This window comes from Camelus ferus, chromosome 8 (genome assembly GCF_009834535.1).
Source record: "Camelus ferus isolate YT-003-E chromosome 8, BCGSAC_Cfer_1.0, whole genome shotgun sequence".
Taxonomy (NCBI): domain Eukaryota; kingdom Metazoa; phylum Chordata; class Mammalia; order Artiodactyla; family Camelidae; genus Camelus; species Camelus ferus.
The window spans coordinates 61,425,919-61,447,725 of record NC_045703.1 but is presented as its reverse complement, the minus strand read 5'-3'; the positions used below and the strand labels follow the sequence as shown (position 1 = coordinate 61,447,725).

Sequence of the window (21,807 nt, the reverse complement as noted above, 5' to 3'; positions counted from 1 at the left end):
AACATGGTGACTATAATCCATAACACTGTATTGTATACCTAAATAGCTGATTTGCTAAGAAATTAGAACTTAAGTGCTCTTACCAAAAAAAAAAAGTAAATAAGTGAGATGATGGATGTTTAATTAATTAGATGTAGGGAGTCCTTTTACAAGGTCTTAAGGATATCAACTCACCATAGTGTGTATTTTAAATATAATTTTGTGTCATTTATACTCCATTAATGCAGAAATTTTTAAAAATGAAGTCACTTTACAACTTTTTTTCTACTGATAGCCAGCGGAGGCTAGCCAAACCTTCCGTGCAGGTGTTTGTAACATACAGTTAATTCTAGGTACTTCTACAGCTGGCTTTCTTACTGCCCTTCTTACTAATGAGGTTTCTCTATTCCCTCTATGTTAAATTACTATTATTATTAATCTCAAACTATGACCGTATAAATGTAATATTGTCTGTGTTAGATTTCCATGTGAGCTATTTTTTTAAATGACAGATGGTATTCAGATATATAAAAGCCTTTTCAAAATGTAACTTTGTCAGATTCTCTGAAAAGCTTGACAATCATCTTCAAAGATGATTCCAGAAGACTTCTTTCTTCCTTCACTTCTCATCTATTTTAAATCAATGACTTTTTAAATTCTGTTTGGCCAGACAAGTAGGCTTTTGCTTTACAATAGTTATATTCCAATGGCATATATAAAATTTCATTTTTGCCTTTATAATTCTTTTTTTAAAACCATCAAATATTGAGACACAGTTTGGTTCAAGGATTTTGGAATCATTTCGGTCTTTTAAACTAATATAATCAAGTTACAGAGTGGTTTTGCTACACGTCTCATTATCATAAATTTGTTTAGTTCTGGGTTTAACAGCGGGACAAGTAAGCATGGACATATTTTCCTTCCCTTGATTTGTCTCCGTTTTATTCCTAAATTCAGAAGATTATTGCTATGAATTCTTCATCCACTGGTAATGTATTGGAACTTAATTCCCATTGTTTCAAATGCCCTTAAAATTTTTATGATTATAAAAATGTCATGATGGAAATCTACTAAGTATGAAAAATATATACTTGAGTTGAGTAGTGCTCTAGAAATTACCAAAACTTCATTAGGGAAAATATACGCTTATAGGGCAATAAAACTTCACAGCAACAAAGAGTTGGCTCTCAGCGATACAACCAGTCATTATTGGTGTTTTTCCCTCTTCTCCCAAAGAGATTATCTATTTTTTTAAAAAAGGCAATAACAAATACAAAGATAAAACCTATAACCACACTACATTTAAATTCCAACATTTACTTATCATGGATCTGCTTCACATGAGAATGCTAAGGCAGAGAAGTGCTCAATAAAACTTTTAATTCCAAAGATGGCTGGGAGTTTTTATTTGCCAGTTGGACTGATCCTAAAAGTCTAAATACGCCTATTCATCCCCATGTTTCCAGGTAACCCTAACCTCTGCCACCAAAATAGATGCCCTCTGTCAAGGCTGGATCACAACATGGCTGGCCCTGGTTCAAACGACCACATGTCTATATGTTAATATATGCAAACACGTGGAATAGTATCTGAGGCCAGATATATGTTCACTTGGTCTATAACAGATCAGTGAGCTCTAAAATACAAGTACAAAACTCCCCATGTATTTAGTTTAGTAAAAAACATCCCATGCTGCATAGGTAATAATTTCAGCTATTTCAAAGAAAGCAAACAAGACAATGGCTGCCTAAATCCATTACTCATTTGATCTATAAGCCCAGAAAAAAAAGATTTAACTTCCTCTTGCCTTGGATCACCTACGTTAGCTCCTGAATGGATATGATGGGGCATGGAGGAGGTCATTTTTTAGTCTCATTTCCATAATAACTAGAGTTCTTCTCCCTGAACAACAAGAGCAAAGTCAAGTTTTACAGGAACACCAGTTCTGAGAGTATCAACCAAAGGACCAGTTCCTTTGTTAATGACACTTAAAAAGAGAAGCTGAGCTTAGTGTTCTTACCTGGCACCCTCTTCGCCCAGTTGATCATGTGCACCAGCTCCCTGTCTGCGAGGTTGGTCAGCAAGCCCATCATTGAAGCCTCATTGAAGGGTCTGGCGGGATCGTATTCGGAATAGATTACGGGGGGCTCAGCCTCCAGCAAGGCACTGATCATCTGGTCGGCGGTCAGCGACAAGACCGGGCTGTTCTTCTTAGTGTGTTTAATCAAGAGAGAGCTTGGCCAGAGGTTGGCAGCTCTCATGTCTCCAGGGAGCACCGCTTCACTCCTGCCCTCCCCATCATCTCTCTGGCGCTTGTGCTTCAACATTCTCCCTCCTCTCCGGTCTTTCCTTATCCCTGAGAACACGGGGAAAGAAAAGAAACCCAGCTTACTCTCTCACTCCTATGAACTTTCATATGAAAACCATCCTCAATGTGAACAGCCCTTCATTTCATTTAAGAAAACAGTTTGGGGGCACAGTTGTGCTGGTAAGTGTTTGACAACCAGCTGTCCAAGAGAAAAATAAAAAGGCTTTGATTTGTAGCATTCACCGATTTCCATGGTATAACTACTCCTACTGTGGCAAATTTCAAGCTACTTGTCTGACATCAAGCATCTTACAAAACTCCTGAAAAGTTAACAATAGGCTTTTGTGAACCAGGACAAGCTGGTTCTAACAAATCATTGGGGTATGTGTGTGAGTGTGTGTGTCTGTGTGTGTGTGTGTTAACAGATGCTATAAAAAGGACAACGTTATACTAACTAGTTATTCTTGAAATATGGCTTAGCATCAAAGATTGCTTCTGCTGTAAATATTCTTTTAATAGTAAATTAAAAAGTCACTTTAAAAAAGCATTTAATAAATGTCTTTATCATCCAAGTAGACCTCTTAATGGAAGACACAGACGAGGAATGATTTACCCAAAACACCTCTGACAGCCTCCGGACCCCACTGGCGTTCAGGTAGCCTTTCATTGTTACCAGGCTGCACCGCACCACCTGAGGAATTGACCAAGACCCTCAAGTTGTTTACCTGGTTCTAAGATTTTCACAGATGCATTTCTATTTTCCTAACATAAAAGTTTTAAAATAGTTGAAAATAACTTCATGCAGAGCCGTGGTCCTCACTAACTAAATGATAGGGAGGAAGGAGACCCCCAACCTCTTTTGCAGATTCTCTGAGGTTTGGCTCAGTAACTTCACCTGGAAGAGTCCAGGCTGTGGTGCTGAAATGTATCAGCAGAAACAAATCGTCTGAAAGGACAAAAATTAACACGAGCTTCCGTATTTCCAAAAACTCTAATCTCTGCAAAATGTGTCAGACAGCAAGAGTTCTCAGATTTCCATAAAAGAAATAACCATTTTGGAAAAAAGTTAACACACTTATTTTAAATATTAAAGACATGAGACATAAAAACACTATGACATATCACCCATTCTCTTACTCCAAAACAAATGAATAACTAATGTCAGAATTTTGTTCTAATTTGTCAAGGAATTTGAACAAAAGTTAATGCCTAACTTTTATTCTTGCAGGTGTAGATTATATATGTTAGATGATACTAAAAATATAAGGAAGCCACAGACCTTTCCTATTTGTTCAGTATTAAAATAAGCATTTCCCAGAACTCTTAGAATAAGCATTAATTGTAAAGATTATTATGTCTAATATGCACTAAGCACTCACCATGCGGTTTAAGCACTTCATATACACTTAACGAAAATGTAAGTATTTTACAACAAATGTAGTCCTTACAAAAATCTTGTAAGGTAAATACTGGAAAACTGTTGCTTTAGAAAGGTTAATGAACTTGTCCAAGGCCATTCTTTATTACTATGATTTAAGATCCTGGCTCTGAAATGAAGATTTTTTTTTTCAGTTAACAGAGTTTTAAAATAGTATCCATTATCAACCAAGCTGACAAATTTAAAGGCACTTAGAAGGAAGATATGTCAGATGAGAAGAGTCGTATCTGACCAGCTGTTGTCCTCAGTCAGGCATTTCAGCTCTTTCATTGCAGGATGTGCTAGTGAGATTATCGTATCTGAATGAGGGGAGATGACACCCACACTCTCCTCTCAGCTCATCAGAGCACACCTGGAGCAGCGCACTTACTGCTGGATGTTGCACATACAAACAAAACAAGTCTACTCAGATTAGAGTAACGAGGTTGGCGAGGAGATGTGAAATCAGGTCACATGGAGAACCACCGAGGAACTAAGAGGGGTTTGCCTAGAGAAAAGAAGACTTAGAGGAAACATGAGTGTCACCTTCACATGGGCTGTACTGTATAAGATGGCCTCATGATCAGAATGTTTGTGTCCCCTCCAAAATTCCTATGTTGAAATCTGATCCCCAATGTGATGGTACTTGGAGGTGGGGCATTTGGGAGGTCATTAGGTCTTGAGGGTAGAGCTTTGAGGAATGAGATTAGTGTCCTGGTGAGAAGAGGTTAGAGAGCCAGCTTGCTCTCTCTACTCTGTGAGGATATGAGAATACAGCTGTCTACAAGCCAGGAAGCAGACAATAGATTTGCCAGTAACTTTGGACGTTCCAACCTCCAGAACTGTGAGAAAGAAATGTTTGCTGTTTAAGCCATGAAGTCTCTGGTATTTCTGTTATGACACCCCAAACTGACTAAGAGAGATGGGTTCAACTTGCTCTTTATGAGTCCAAATGGTAAAACAGAAGAAATATGTGGAGACTGTGAGTAGTCAGAGCTCATGATAAGGAAAGAGTTTGTAGTACACAAAGCTGACAACAAACTAGAATCTGCTGCCACAGGAAAGGATGTGTTGGGTCACTGGAGGTGTTCAAGGATAGGCTAGATGAAGACTTTATAGGGATGCTACAGAAGGGATTCAGTTATCCAGTAAGCATTTGCATGAGGTGACCTTCAATATACCCTCCATCCTGAGATTACATGACTCTGTGATCTTCCATTTGGTAAGACCAGTAGCTTTGGAATGAAAAACAAGACAAGAAGATCAAAAGCAAAGAGTTCCTTTAGGTTCACATTTCTTAAGAAATTCTGAGGTCGGAATTTTGAGAGGATGATTCTGATTGGTATTTACCTACTTTGGTGGGAACTAGGGTCAAAAAAAAAAAAAAAACACATTGTTCTCCAATCTTAGTCAGTGTATTATTCAATTACTTTGTCCCCCTACTTTGCAATTTTAGAAAGAGATTGAGAATGTGAACAGATCTCATTGAAAAGCTACAGCATTCCAATAAAACCTTTTAGTATCAGATCTACGTGGGAGGATAAAAGCAAGTGACTTGAATAAAGAAGAGATGGTTATAGGTGATACTGTTTTTCCCCAAGATGCAATCAAGTTACCTGAGAAATCCTGTTGCAACTACACACAAGCATTTCACTTTTTTAAAAATAAAGGTTATGCCTTCTAGTATAACTGTAATTTACCTTCATTTTAAAAGATTTCAAAGGTAAAGATAAGTAGACAGAAGATTAATGAAGCAAACATAATATTACCACCCACTTTAAAAGGCCCCAGCAGCCCTTCTACAGACAATCTGATTTCCAGAAGAAGAACTGTGAACTCATTTCAGGTTCTAAAAGTGGCAGTTATCAAAAATTGTTTATCAAAGTATTTGTTAATTTCATAAAGATTTGTTCAATACTTACCATGTATATTCACAGATGATGTAGCGGTAAACAAAGACAGATCATGTTACCCTCCATCAAGTTTTCAGCTTGGAGGGAGAAAGCTATTAATCAAAAGTTATTCTGTATTCATTGACTGAAATGAATGAACTGCGCAAAACACGATGGAAGGGAGGAAAGGATGCAAAGGGGAGGAGACAAAGAAGGCTTCTCTAAGAGATAAAGTTACATTTGAGCCAATACATGAAATTTGCTTTCCTGGAGGAATTTAGAAGTAGACTACACAGGAGGTTCAGGTATAGTACCACTTAAAGCAGTGAGCTGAACCATCACACCTCTTCGAGTCTCAGTTATTTCGTTCAGGTTGATGAACACAACACAAAAATGGCCACAGGCTTGGAATATAGAACACTAAAACATGGCTGGAGAGACCAAGGAGAGAGCGGGATATTTTTAAAATCATCAAATAGTCAAACAGGGTAAGGAATATCCACTAGCATTAACAACTACTTTCTCAAATTTACTCCCAAATAACTGCATTCTTTCAAATCCCAAAGTCTCTATAAAATGTACAAGCAGAACAAAAAGAGAAAGCAGTACATATTGCACGGCCAAGGGCATGAGATAGGATCCCAGGGCACAGCTCAATGAGGAAAGCAACCAATTTCATTTGTAAATAGTAACTGTCATATTATCAGTAACATACCAGCATCATTACCAGGGACAACACTGCACAAATATTTCATAGTAGTTCAAAAAAAATAATCAAAGTGGAATTGAGAGAAACAGGTGAAAAATGGCCCAACTTCTACTTCTATTTTAACTTAGGTTAAATGAGAACTGCAGATCAGAACCAGTAATTACAGGCTGAATCACTGTGGGAGATACAGACAGTTCCTAATTGTACTCAGTCATGGCGTCTAGGAGTGGCATGCACAACTGAAAGCCAAAGATAAGATTAAAAACTCATTCTGTGCTCCCTCCCAAGACTTTTTCCCGAAATTATTTGTAGAGCAGCAACATAGATTGATATGTATTTTACTTCCCTTCGTATAAATTATTTTAACTATTTTGGTATGTTAACAAGAGATCAGACTATCAGTTCACAAAACAGAGGGGAAACAAAACAATGAGCTTATTAGATCATGCAAATATAAACAGGCAGCCTCCTGACAGTCAAGATACGCATCTGTGACAAACAGCACTTTGGCTTATAATGCTAAATAAACAAGACATGTTGTCATTCAGAACTCAAAAATGTCATTTTCCAGAATGATTGAGCAAAATATTCAGCAGCTCAATACACATGTCATGTAACGAATACACCAGTGTACAAACATTGGCTCTCACGTTGTGTCACTCATTAGACAAGTTTGTCCAAGTAAATTTCTTTACACTCCTGTTTAAAAATTTTAAGCTTTACAGTAATCCAAGGGTTACCCACTGGTTTCATATGAGGGCTTGAGAAACAAACTAGCTCTCTTCTAGCAAGCTCACCATACATGTGAAATGCCACCAGTATGAATTTTATCCCTGTGGGTTCAGCCTTCTCTAACATGCATGTCACACTGTTGCAAGGGTTTAGAGGCTGAGTATAGAATCTCCACTTAGTAGCACTCAGTGTGAATTTGAATGATTCTAATTCACTAGGAAGTGTTAATTTAAGGGAATTTATTAAACTAATAAACATAGACCACTGGAATGAAAATGAAGGGGAGAGAGATGGTGCCCAAGGCGCTCTCGAGGTAAAGGCAGGCCCTAAGGAATTCGTCCACGGCTGCCCGGGATTGAGGAGGAATTCAGCAAGGCCGTGCAGGGGCTGAGTCCTGGCAAGGAGAAAGGGGCTGAAGACATCAACTGCTTAAAGTATTATGTCCTGGCCCTAAGATAAAAAGATCTGCCCTAATGTGTCCAACTAGGAGTTTTGAAAGATTACCTCTAATATTTTAGATTTTACTTAATCATTCTTTTTTTTTTTTCACTCTGTAAATTCTTTGGCTTGGCCATTGTATTTCAGGAAAAATGACTATACTATCTGAATATTCATTAATTAATAGAATCCACTGGATTATTTGCTTCTAATGCATTCTGTATTTAAAATTTCTTTTTCTGAAATGAACTTTTTCCTTCTTAATACCCTTTGCCTCTACAAAAAGCTACTATAACTTCTTTAAAGTTATCTTCTCAGTTTCCTAAGACTATGTATTATTAAATATTTCAAACATTTGCATAATCATCTTTCTTTTGTTTCTCAATAATTCCACATTATTCATGAGGTATTAAAAAGCCAGACAGAGAAATACGCTAAAAGCTTTTTAATTCAACATGTTGAAGAAAACAGAAGTGCTGATTAGTTAAGAATTAAATAAAGAACTAATGAAACTTGCACTAGAAAAACTTCCCCACATCAACTCTAATGCTTTTTGTTCAAATACTAGAAATGAATCCTATAAGGTGAGTAGCTGTTACAGTCCCCACTTAACAGAGGAAAGAAGTTTAGAATAACCGTCATGCCCAAGGTCACACCAAGGGCAGCACAGAGATTTCAACCTAGGTACATTATGTAATTATAAATAATCATTAATACTGTCATGTGTCATCAACGATACACTGAGAGGCTGTGAATGATCCAGTTCATTTAAAGCTGCCTGACGCTCTTCCTCTCCCTCCTTTCATGTCCAGCAAATCACCCCAACCTGAATTTCCTCACATCTCTCTTCCTTTACAACCTTTCACTCTGTCTCCGCTGCCACCTTTCCAGTTCACGCCCCTACCCCTCTTTGCCTAGATGGATGCAGCAGCTTCTCGTTTGTCTCCTTGCCTACCTCCAATCTCCCTTCCAATCCACTGAACTGGTGATTGGTCAGTCTCCACCACACACCTGCTTTATCCTGTTACTGTCTGTCTAGACCTTTCAAAGACTTGGGGTTACAGCAGGAGCTGTCTCACTGTGCTCTGAAGACTCTTGGCAACTCTAAGCAGGCATGAGAGGAGGTGTGACTGGGGCTTCTGGTTGCCCCATTCTCCCCATTTGTCTAAAGCAGCTGTGTGTATGTGTGTGTGCGTTGTATTGGGATGAGGCAAATAACTTATTTTTAAAAAGTCTTAATGGTTATATTTTACATTTAAAAAGCCACTAACCTACTGAATAAAACCAAACATTACACTGACTCAAGAATCTCCACAAATTATCCCAAAGTACTTTCAAATCTATCATTATAAATCCTCTCCACAAATGTTAATTTTTAATAAAACAAGGTTGGCCTGTGCCACTTTTTTGGATACTTTCCAGCATCACCACCTCGTGCTCTTTCTGTGTTTTTTATGTTGGCCTCTAAAGCCCAAGTCAAATCTTGGTTTATCCACAGTCACTCCTTGACCCCACCCCAACTTTGTTAGCAACATTGTTAACAACTGATGTTTAAGTAAGCAGAGAATCAACATGGATAGAACTGACCTCAACTATATCATTAATCGACTTGATCTAACTGATAGTTACAGAAAACTCGACCAAATAACGGATGAATACACGTTATTTTCAAGCTCCAATGGAACATTCACCAATACAGACCATATTCTGGGCCATAAAAAGACCCTTAACAAATTTTAAAAATAGAAATGACACAAAGCATGCTTTCAGACCAAAATGGAAATAAACTAGAAATCAATAACAGAAAGCTACCTTGAAAATTCCCAAATATTTGGAGATTAAACACCACGCTTTTAGAGAATCTATAAGTCAAATAAGAAATCTCAATAGAAATTTTAAACCATTTTGAACTAAGTAAAAATGAAAATAAAAGTTATCAAAATTTGTGGGATGTAGGAAAAGCAGTGCTTAGAGGGAAACTCATTGCATTAAAATGCATTTATTAGATGAAAAATAAAATATTTATTATTTATATTTATATATATATTATCTAATATGTTTATTAGATAAAAAGAAAAATATATCAATAACCTAAGCTTCTGCCTTAGGAAACTAGAGAAAGACAATCAAGTTAAGCCTAAAGAGAAGAAAAGCAGAAGAGAAAAAATAAAAGAGCAAAATTTAATAAAATTAAAACCAGGAACACAATTTTAAAAAATCAATGACACCAAAACTGGTTCTTTAAAAAGATAAAAAAAAATTGATAAACTTCTAGCTAGGATAATTAATAAAAAACAAAGAAGACATAAATTACCAATATCATAATGAAAGAGTATTCACCATCATTGGTCCCATGGACATTAAAAACATAATAAAGAAATACCATGAACAACTCTATGCCCACAAACCTGATAATTTAGACACAAGGAATCAATTCCTTGAAAGATACAACCAACCAAAACTTACACAAGGAGAAACATTGTATCCCTATAGCTATAAAAAAAATTGAATCAATAATCAATAATCTTCCAAAAAGACATCAACAAACCCAGGTGGTTTCACAAGTTATTTTTAATAATTAATTAAGAAAAAAAACGTGGTAATCCTCTTTGATCTCCTCCAGAAAACAACAGCAGAGGAAACTTCCTAACTCATTCTCTGAGTCCAGCACTACCTAATACCAAAATCAGATAAAGGTGTTAACAAGATAGGAAACTACAGACCAATACCTCTCTTGAGCATTGGCACAAAATCCTCAACAAAACGTCACCAAGTTAAATCCAACAATGTATACAAGGAATAACACACCATGGCCAAATGGGGTTTATTCCAGATATGTAAGGCAAGTTCAATATTTGAAAGTACATCAATGCAATCCACCACATCAATGAGAAAACAGAAAAAGTCACGTGATTACATCAATTGACTTATGAAAAGCATTGACAAAATTGAATACCTTTTTATGCTAAAGAAGAAATAACCAAGTTGTCTTGTGTAGGTGAATGGGTAAGCAAAACAGTGATACATTCATACAATTGAACACTATCCAGCAATAAAAAGATGTAAGCTATCAAACTATAGAAAGACATGAATAAAACATAAATGCTAATGTTCCTAAGTGAAAGTAGCCAGTCTGAAAAAATTACATACTATATGATTCCAGTTATATGGCATTCTAGAAGATAAAACTATAGAGAAACTAAACAGATCAGAGGTTGCCGGTGGTTCAAGGCAGCAGGGAGAGGGTGAATGGGTGAAGCACAGATTTTAAAGTGGGAGAAACTCGTCCATGTTTCACTAGTAGAAACTCTTCTATTTTACAGTAACTGTATTGCTGTAATGATGACTATGACATAGTTTAAAACTATAAAACTTTACAAAGAATAAATCTAATTTATGCAATTTAAAAAATCATTTAGGATGTCAGAGGATTCCACAACGCACTGCAGAATGCTACAAAATAATCCAAATGTATGACACCAAACCTTACTGAAGGAGGTGAAGAAAGAAGACGCTCACTTAAATAATCTGGAAATAAGTGGAGTCCCTAAGACTAAAGGCAAAAGGAATTATACGTAAACACTATACTCTAGTTGATAAAGTTGTAAAAATTGTGAAATCACTACCTAGGTATATTGGAATTAAATCATTAAGTAATTGAATGGCAGATGGTGGGAGCCAGGTTTCACACTGTTGGGGTAAGAAGTGACAGGTAAGTAGGAGGAGATTAGAAGGATCCACACCGTAATGACAATGTAATGAGACATCAGTATGTATTTATGTTTAGCTTAACATAGATACAAATGGTTACATATAAAATACTTATAAATATGTGTGAAACATGGGCTAGTATAAACATATCTCCTTGCACTGCCAACTTAGAGGTCCTAGAGGTAACAGTACCCCAGAAACACCAAGTATGTCTACTGTACAGATTTTGGTTTCCAATAAGAAAACCATAACTCCATAGGAAAATAGCTGATTCTAGAACTGGTGCAGAGAATATACAAAATGAATCTGAACCCTCTCAGAGTGACAGAACTAAAAGGAAGCAAGTTCTCAAAAAAAAAAAAAAAAAAAAAAAAAAAAAAGCTGTCCCAGAGTAGTAAGTGTAAGTCAAAAGGATACAGGAGCTAACTGAAACAGCTCCCAAGGCCAAAGCTGGAACAAGATCAGTAACACAATAAATAAATGAGTGTTGGATTAGGCCCCAAAACATACATGCTCATGGGTCTATACTGATATAAATAAATGACTGAATAAATTAGTAGAGAATAGACAATTCCAAATAATTCATGTAAATCTCCACCCTTAAGGCATAACCCCCCGACCCCTTAAGTACGAGCTACACTTAGTAACTTCCTTCCAAAGAGGACTATATGGAAAAAAAAAAGAAAAGAATAACTCTACAGTCCAGAAACCTGGCAAATACTGCCACAAGTCAGGCGATCAAGGTTAACATCAACAGCGATAAGTCATACTGATGGTGTGCACCCTTGATTTGATGCGATGACAATGGTACTTACCTCCATGGTCTCCCTCCCAAGAACACGTTAACCTCAGTCTAACCAAGAGGAAAATCATCAGACAAATCCAAATTGAAAGACATTCTACAAAATATCCGACTAGGAATCCTCAAAACTGGCAAGGTCATCAAAAACAAAGTCTCAGAAACTGTCACAACCAAAGGGGACATGACCACCAAATATAACATATCACGATGGGATCCCAGAATAGAAAAAAAAAGTGTTAGGCAGTAACTTAGGAAATTTGAATAAATTACGGACTTCAGTTAATGATAAAATATCAATATTTGTTCATTAATTGTGATGAAGGTACCATATAGTAATATAAGATGTAAGCAATAGAGGAGAATGGGTGTGGGATGTACAAGAACTCTCTGTACTATCTGCAATAATTCTTTAATTCTAAAACTGATCTAAAATCAAAAGTTTATTTCTAAGAGTCAATGATATAGAGACAGAAACACTGAGCAAGAAGTGCTTTTATAGACTGTGGAAATTAATTTTATGCTGCCCTTTCATTGTTTGGAATAACTAGTCACTGTCATTCAGGCTGCTCTATTGAAGGAGGATCACTGAATCATTCCTACTCAAGAACTTGAGTCAAAATATAATTCTATACCAAAGCAATACTGAGGAAAAAGAACAAAGCTGGAGGAATAACACTCCCAGACTTCAGATAATACTACAGATCTACAGTAATCAAAACAGCATGGTATTGGCACAAAAACAGACATATGGATCAATGGAACAGAATAAAGAGCCCAGAAATAAACCCACACACTTATGGTCAATTAATCTTTGACAAAGGAGGCAAGAAAATATAATGGAGAAAAGACAGTCTCTTTAACAAGTGGTGTTGGGAAAACTGGATGGCCACATGTAAATCAATGAAATAGAACATTCCCTTACACCATACACAAAAATAAAACCAAAATGGCTTAAAGACTTAAACATAAGACAAGATACCATGAAGAAAATATAGAATATATATATAGAGAATATAGAATATATAGAAAGAGAATATATTCCTAGAAGAGCATATAAGCAAAACATTCTCTGATATAAATCTCCTAGGGAAGCCTACCAAGGCAACAGAGATAAAAGCAAAAATAAACAAATGGGACCTAATTAAACTTATATGTTTTTGTACATCAAAGGAAACCATATATAAAATGAAAAGACAACCTACAGAGTGGGAGAAAACATTTGCAAATGATGCAACTGACAAGGGCTTAATCTCCAGAATATACCAACAGCTCATACAACTCAATAACAAAAAAAACACAAACAACCCAATCCAAAAATGGGCAGAAGACCTCAATAAGCAATTCTCCAATGAAGATATACAAATGGTCAATAGGCACATGAAAAAAAATGTTCAACATGCTAATTACTACAGAAATGCAAATTAAAACTACAATGAGGTATCACCTCACACAAGTCGGAATGGCTACCATTAAAATGTCCACAAACAACAAATTCTGGAGAGGGTGTGGAGAAAAGGGAACCCTCCTATACTGTTGGTGGGGATGTAGTTTGGTGCAGCCATTATGGAAAACAGTATGGAGATTTCTTTAAAAAAACTGAAAACAGACTTACCCTATGATCCAGCAATCCCACTCCTGGGCATATATCCAGAGGAAATGCTAACTCAAAAGGATACATGCACCCCAATGCTCATAGCAGCACTATACACAATAGCCAAGACATGGAAACAACCTAAATGTCCATCGACAGATGACTAGGCAAAGAAGTCGTGATTTTATATATATATAAATATACACACACACATACACACAATGGAATACTACTCAACTATAAAAAGGACTAAAATAATGCCATTTGCAGCAACATGGATGGACCTGGAGATCATCATACTAAGTGAAGTAAGTCAGACAAAGAAGAACAAATAACATATGATATTACTTATATATGGAATCTAAAAAAAAAAAAAGGAGACACAGATGAACTTATTTACAAAACACAGACAGATTCACAGACATAGAAAACAAACTTATGGTTACCAGGGAAAGGGGGTGGGGAGGGATAAACCAGGAGTTCAATATTTGCAGATACTGACTACTATATATAAAATAGATAACAAGGTCCTACTGTATAGCACAGGAAACTATATTCAATACCTTGTAATAACCTTTAATGAAAAAGAATATGACAAAGAATATATAGCAATATATATAACTGAATCACTATGCTGTACACTAGAAATTAACATATTTCAAACTGACTACAATTAAAAAACAAAAAACTGATTTATATATACTGTATATATATAAAAATATAAAATTCTATACTAACAATTGCATCGTGTATAGAGAAGACCATGACATTGGTCAACTAAGTCTATCAGAAACACCGGCCTATAAATTGAAACTACAAAGATTATATCTTTGCTGCTTAAAAAGTTTTCACTCCATCTTCAGGATGCAGAATAAGCTTTGTGATTGGGCACATAAATTTAACCCAGCTGTAGCTTTTTATCTTTTCCTAAAACATATAGAGAGAATGAGACAGATAGAGATAGAAACAGAGACAGAAACAGAGATAGACACAGGGATAAAAAGAAATAGAAATCGAGACAGAGTTGGAGAGAGAGAGAGTTACGTTCAGCCTCTAACACGAGTTAGAATCATAAGCTTCTCCTATTAAAGCGTAAAACGATCACAACAAAGGAGCAAAGACTACTCAATCACAAACCCCACGAAGGCAGAGACTACATCTGCTTTGTTCACCATTAGACGTAGTTCGCTGCTGGACTTGAGTAGGTATGTCAGTGGAATACATAAATGTGTCTCGGTATGACCGAAAAGTAGATTGAATATATTAGTAACACAAGTCTGATATATTGAAACATCTTGGCCACTATCAGTTGTTGTACAGCAGTCTTCGAAATTGGTCTTTCTGGTAAAGCATAATCAATTTAAGTAACAAAAGTCTTATATAAATTACTATGTAAAAGAAGTGAGTTAGGATCAGTCTTTCTGCATTAGATCTCCTGATCAGCTATGTAACCTAAGCAGCCTGTGATCTAATTTTATGGCTCGACCGTCTGTCCCCCGCCCCCTTATTGTTAAGTTTTGCTTTCATTATCTTACATAACTTGGTAATAAATCCATTAGTAGTGGGGAGAAGGTTGTGTCCGTGATCCAAACAAGATTGGTTACTTAGTTCATTTTTCTTTGAAAGTGGTTAATAACCAACTTTTCCACCATGTGTTACTATCACAACCACCAGTTAACCTCAGTTGTCCCAAGTGCTGGGTACCAACTAACGTAGTCTTTCTCTTCCAGTCCAGCAGGCTATCAACTTCTCAATAAATTGTAGTCTTCACGAGGAACAATAGTACCCCATGATGTCATCTGCCAGCACCCAAATTCAAATAAAGCCAGCAAGTTCTCTTAACACAAGGGTCCTTTGGGGTGATCAACCATTGTGAGTTAACTGTCCTTGATCAGTCTACTTGTGTACAGAGGAGCAGTGTTTCCTCTGGGGCTGCCAGGGGCACATTCCCTGCCTTTACTCCTAAACTAGAATTCCACTACTACCTGCTCTAATTATTCCAGTTGCCTAAGAGTAACCAGAGCCTACCATGGCAGCCAGTCATGTTATCCCAGCCCAGTTTGGGCTTTCATTCATCCCGGGTCCCAAAGCTGGGCTCCTATTTGCTGTGACAATGAGAACTTAGCAGTGATGGAAGGGAGCAGCTGCAGCACTACGACTGAGGAAAACTTAATTAGCATGCTGCCAGCCCTGCCTGGTCATGCCTGTTCCATCCCGGAGCATTTGCCCACAAGTTCACAACCACCCACATTTCTGCCCTGTTGTGCTGGAGTCGTCTGACTGAAAAGCACCTGACAAACACAAACTGCAGAAGTACCCAGTGGTTCTTCTCTGCAATTAGTATGTACTTCTGTTTACAATCTGGAAAACAAAATTTGTACATGTTATTGTTTTTAAAACGAAATTCTTCTGCAAAGCAAGTACCTAGAGAGTGTGTCTCCCTCTTCACCAAATCCTATTGGAAAAATCATAATTTACTTGGATAATATTTGATCATTTATCAAATTTACTCTGCTAAAAGTTCACTTAAAAATGGATTCCATTGTCCCTGTTCTGACTTGTTGCTCTGTGTTTTAAAAATGTCCCTTCTGGAAGCTGAAGCAACCAAAGAGGTAGCCCTCATAGAAGCATACAGTTTTGGAATTTTTCCCAAGTCTATGCAGGGAGTGCCAAGAATGGGAAGTCAGTCACAGGTTACCACACCTTCAGCTGCACATCAAATCACGCTGTCTTATCCCAGCAACAAAACCAAGTGTCAAGGTCCAGATCAAGAGAGGAGTAAGTCACAACCTCGTGTATTCTCAAGGACATCCACTTTGACTCAAAAGTTTATGTTCCCTCTTAAAACCACTGTGCATCTTAATAAAAATTCATCTAATAAAACCTTGTTTCTAGGGACAGCTGTGGCAGGCTTTTCTATAAGAATCTGATTTATTAATAACAGAATTTATGGGGTGAGGAGAAAAGCAATACGTATTTTTCTTGCCTGGCTTCATTTCTCTGTAATATCTTAGTGATGAGTCTCCTGCTGGCAGGCATTCTGTAGCCAAGAAGAATAAATAAGACACCAAGGTTTAGCCTGTGAAGTTCTCTCTTTTCTCCCTTTTCTTAGCAGCTCTGCTCCTCAGACCTGCAGTGTTCCTTCCCCAACTTGTAAAAGAAAGAGTCTGTCTCCCCGCCTCCCCACGGGTCTCTCCTTTGTCTCATGCTGCTCAGTGCAGCGCTGGATTCAAATAAAGTCCCTGCTGTCTTTAATTTGGTCATGGACGAGTCTTTCCAGCCTCACTTGAGTCACCAACACCCAATTACATTCTCTTGGACAAGAAGTGCCTGCCAGTGGGACAGTCATCCTACAACAATCCTACAATTGGATCACAAACTACTTCACCATAGCTGGTGATTTAACAGATCCTCAAGTGGGTGCATGGCATGTTTCTTTAAGTTTAAAAGGGCTTATTCCCTTTTATAAACTCTCATTTGTGAGCTCCGTCACCTTAAATATACTAGAGATCCTTGACACGCTCTACAGTACCGAAGTCCTATGCTGGGCAAATCGGGTTTAATAAATGTATGTTAGATGAGGAATTTATTACTTAATCTGGTAGCTAACAGAAGTCACTGGGGCTCCTTTCCTAAAGTATTGATCTGAACAAGCACTAATACTGGAAGATGATGAAACTGAGAATTATGACAAGAGTCACAAGAATCACAAAATTCTGTCACCCGTACTAACAGAGCTCAGCAAAAGGAAGTATCTCATTCTTATCACTGATACAGCAGGAGCAATTCTTTCTCCCCATACTTATGCCAAAGGAGTCCCCTATTGCCCTAAGCCAGAAAATTTCTCTCTCTGAAACATGCTAAGATTTAAAAATTTCTTAACAATAAAGACTATGCCAAGTTCTCTGTGTTTCCCACTAGACCTACCTCTGTGCCTTGTAAATAAATCGATCATTTAGGTAATGATCAATGAATGTTTCATGTACTGAACTGAACCAGTACCTTTCAAAGAAGACAGCATTCTACCGAGGGCAGTAGTGTCATCCCAGGGCCAGGCTCTCCTCTATAAAATCTCTGTTTTCCTTGTCTTTGACTATATTTCAGTATTAGCACTCCTTATTCAATCCAAACAAGGTAACAGATTTATTATACTGTGATTTATTCCTGAATAGCAAATATCTCGCCCCATCTGATTTGAATTCCATTATTCACTCTCACAACTTCTTATCCACTTTTCAGAAAAATTAAAGCATCTTGATGCAGGCAGCATGTCCACATCTGTTTACTTCACCAAATACCAAATGGATCCTTTGCTTACAATTGCCAGAGCTTAAACTTTTTACTGAAGATATCTTAAAGAAGCTTGTTTATTCAAATGTCAAATGCTAAATACATGCTGCTCCAGAATACTTGTCCTTCAGTGGGAAGATATTTAGCAACCTGATGTTACTAGTTTCCCATAAAACCTGGATTTCACTTCTAGGGATGGGGGAAGAGAGAGAGCAAGAGAAAGAAAGAAGGCCTCAGACAGAATGCAAAAGCTGATGTCAGTAATGTCTACAGTAGTTAGGGTAGCAGAAGAAATTCCAAAGTAAGCTGGCCAGGACACTCTGAAACCCAGATAAGATACATGTGTAAAACTTAGAAAAGAAAAAAAAATCTGTAAAGAAAGCTCCAACCTTGGGTGACTCACCAGGCATGGTTAACAGTCCACTCATAGGTCGAACTTACAGAATGAGGTCCATTTCATCCTTTATTTCTTTCAAGCCCTAATACTTTGTGACGATAATTAGGTGGTTCCCTGGCCTTATACGTACTGCGTCTGTGTCCATTTGTAAAAGCCAGTCCTTCTGTGCATGTTTAGTGCAAGCCAGAAGTATGATAAAGGATAAAAGGCTGAGAATCAGAATGAGGATTGTAGCCCAAATGAAAACAAAAACAAAAACAAAAACTCCTACTGCTGTAATTTCAGAGAAAATTTCTTCGATTTTATTTGCAGCTCATGAAATTATACATGATTAGGATATGTTCCAAAAGGACATATCGGTGGAAAATTACTAGCAGATTCCAAGCTTTCTTGGTAATGAAAGGGCTTCCTCAAAAGCATACTGTCCCTTCGGGAGAGAACACAGGAGGACTTCTGCTCTTTCTCACGAGGGCTAGTGCCACATACATGATCAAATCAATTTCTTTGATTCTTGACAAATGGTAAATGTATACCACTGTCAAGCTTACTGATATTTTTGGAAATGGTTATGGTCTATAAAGTACATTTGTAACTGTGATTCTAGGATCTCCCAGTAAACAATATGAAAATGTCCTGTCTAAACTAGCCTTGATTTAATTCAGAAAGAAGTTATTAGAATTGAACACATGGACTTTTAGGTTTATTCATAGGGATAGTGAAGACTGTTTGGATGGTCTGACTAGGGAAAAAGAAGAAACCGTTTCAAGCCAGGTGATAGACTTGCTTTGCAACTGAGTAAGAAATATTTTAAAAGCTGGAAAGAATAATTTAGTTGAGATTTGCTCAGATGAAATATTCAATCTAATTCTTTCTTTAGAGCTGATCCAAGGTTTTCTTTGATAGATGAAGTGAAAGCAAGCTTAGTTACCCACAAAGTGCGTTTATGCAATGATGATGAGAAAAGCGTTCTGTCAATGAAATGGTTTTATCTAGGCTGAAGTTCACCTACCCTGAATTCAAAGTAGAAGTGTCCATTTTTGGGGAAGAGAATTATCGTTACAGAGGGCTATTATATTATGTTCTGTGGAGGGTGCTTTACATATCACTTCATTGAAACATTTGAGATATTAACCTCAACTTTATAAATGGAAGGGCTCAGAGAGGTAACAATGGCTTAACCCAAAGGCACACAATTAGGAACCTACAAAAAATTAGAACTTGAGACTGCCAATCTCAATGTCCATGCCCCTTTTGCCGATATACCATCCCCAATACTACTGCAGTTTTTCAAATGTCATGATCATTTGCCCAGTAGGCTTGTTGACCTAGTGCACAGGATATGCAGATTCTCTTTATTATTTCTTGATATATTTATTATGAGTTATTTTACTTCAGCTTCATTGCACATTATGCAGTAACATGAATGTCCTAGAATATTCTTTCACAGTATAGGATGATTTTTAAATCATTCAGAAGTTACATATTCAGTATGATTAAATGGGATGGAAAGTTAGTTTTAGTCAATAAGCAGATGGGTTTTAAATATTTACATATTTAAATGTAATGTGTATTTAAATATAAGGTACTATTATGTTTGTAATGTACAATGAAATCAAAAGAAGACCAAAGTCCTTTTTTTTTTTTAATGAAAAAGTAGATACGAGTACAAAGGATAATCTGAGAAGCTCAAAGAAATTGTGAGCCCTGAATTGCAGAGAATGGAGCAGAGTAAAAGTTCCTTACAGCAGACAAAAAAAAAAAGAGAGAGAGAAAATTGGCTTGCTGAAAATGATGAGGGAATTGGAGACAGGGATAAGGAAATGACAGTTATTTTTCCCATGATTTTAAAGTGAAGGGATAGAACACAGAGCTCCTGAAAATAAAGACTTTATTTTTCAGAGAGAAAGCACATAAAGACCACATGCAGCAGAGGAGAGAAAAATTTAAGTTTTGATGAAATATCCTGAATGGAAACAAGAATAATGGGGTGGGGGTGTCCTAAAGATGCATCTTTGAAAATTACAAGATTATCACAACTTTTTAAAAGGAATCATTTTTGAACTAAGGATCTGATTGTGAAAAGAATTTTCTGGTAATTTAGTGATGCTTATAATTTTTAGTTCAGTAAGTGAAAAGAAGATCTAATATATGTTATTCTCCTTCATAATGTTACAATTTTACAAAATCTGAAATACCACACGGGGAAAGACTCAGTCTTCTTTGGGAGAACAAAACTAAAACTGAAGATACAGGGACTAAAATGGGAAAAAAGATCACTTGGGTTCCCAAGTCCTATCAGAATAAGTTGCTCATGGGTATTCTAAGAGAATAAACTTCCTGGAGTGACTATCTGTATATTATGAACTATTAATTACAATTATCAAATACAATAACCAGCTTATCTGCCAACGATATTAGTTAAACTGTCATTTTAATAATTCTTCTTTGTACGAGCAAATGTCATTATTCGAAATAGGGTGAAACTTAACAGAATGAACTTGTTAAAAATAAAGCGTGTGCATCTACAAGATCTTAATTATAATTACATAGTCATTTGTGATCATTTTCAATCATTCTTGGCAAAGACAAATGAGCATAATGAGTTCCATTAATGGAATGATGTGTTCTGTTTACGTGTGAAGTAGGGACTTAATTGAAGTGTCCGAAATAGCAGGAAGGCAAACAAAGTGAAATATGAGGTACAGGTGAAAATCTACACAATGGTGTGATAGAAGCATCGTGTAATGAATGGGATTTCAAGTCATTTGAGAAAATGATTCTCACCAAAAGTCAGTAAATGCTCAGCTGGTAAAATGGCTTCTTTTGGGTTTTAGCTTTTTAATAAGTGAAAACAATACTAAGGTGGACAATTTCCCACTCCTAATGTTCCTGTTATCAAAAGAATCTGCAGGAGTGGACTAGCAGGATGTTAATACTGATGCACTGTTAGAGCGTGAGACCTGTCCCTCCCTGAACTTCACAAATGTCATGGAGCAAGGCAACGACTGACACCGTATTTTCCATTGGTGGGATTAGAAACCTTGGGACGGTTTTCACCAGCTGTTCACCTCTTCCATAAACCAATATAGATTTCAGAGGGGAAAACCTCTGTGATTAAATTATTTTGAAATGACACACACAGCAACAAAAAATAAGTTCTAGCTTAAGATGCTGCGACACTGTAAACAGGGAAATGAATTAAACAAAGGTAGGCTAAGCAAATCATATAAAATCAAATCAGTCCTTCACTTAAATTAACTAAAACTCATTTCAATTGAATTTAAAAACTAGGATTCATAAACTAAGTCCCAAATGTAATGTAAGACACAGCATTTACCAACCACACAGGGGTTTGGGGTTTCTGTTGTACTGTACCCTCCCTCCTTGACTTCTCCCGTTTGATGTTTCCCAGTTGTTAACTCAGTGGAATTCTCTGCGGTGATGGAAATGGATCTATAGCTGGGCCATACAATATGGTAGCCACTAGCCAGTCGTGGCTACTGAGTACTTGAATGTGGCTGGTGCAGCTGAGGAGTTGTGT

General features: G+C 36.8%; 1 protein-coding gene across 7 annotated transcripts in view; it reads right to left on the bottom strand.

The window, feature by feature from the left end:
- The window catches only part of ESR1 (estrogen receptor 1), a 336,920-nt gene that overhangs the window by 130,077 nt on the left and 185,036 nt on the right, over nucleotides 1-21,807 (bottom strand). For 6 of the 7 annotated variants that reach the window (XM_032485181.1, XM_032485180.1, XM_032485182.1 and 3 more), the window contains one exon: nucleotides 2,000-2,335. The exons of the other annotated variant lie outside the window; for it this stretch is intronic. In XM_032485181.1, coding sequence (XP_032341072.1) covers nucleotides 2,000-2,335 — 336 coding nt within the window. The remainder of the gene's footprint in view (nucleotides 1-1,999; nucleotides 2,336-21,807) is intronic. 7 annotated transcript variants of the gene reach the window in all.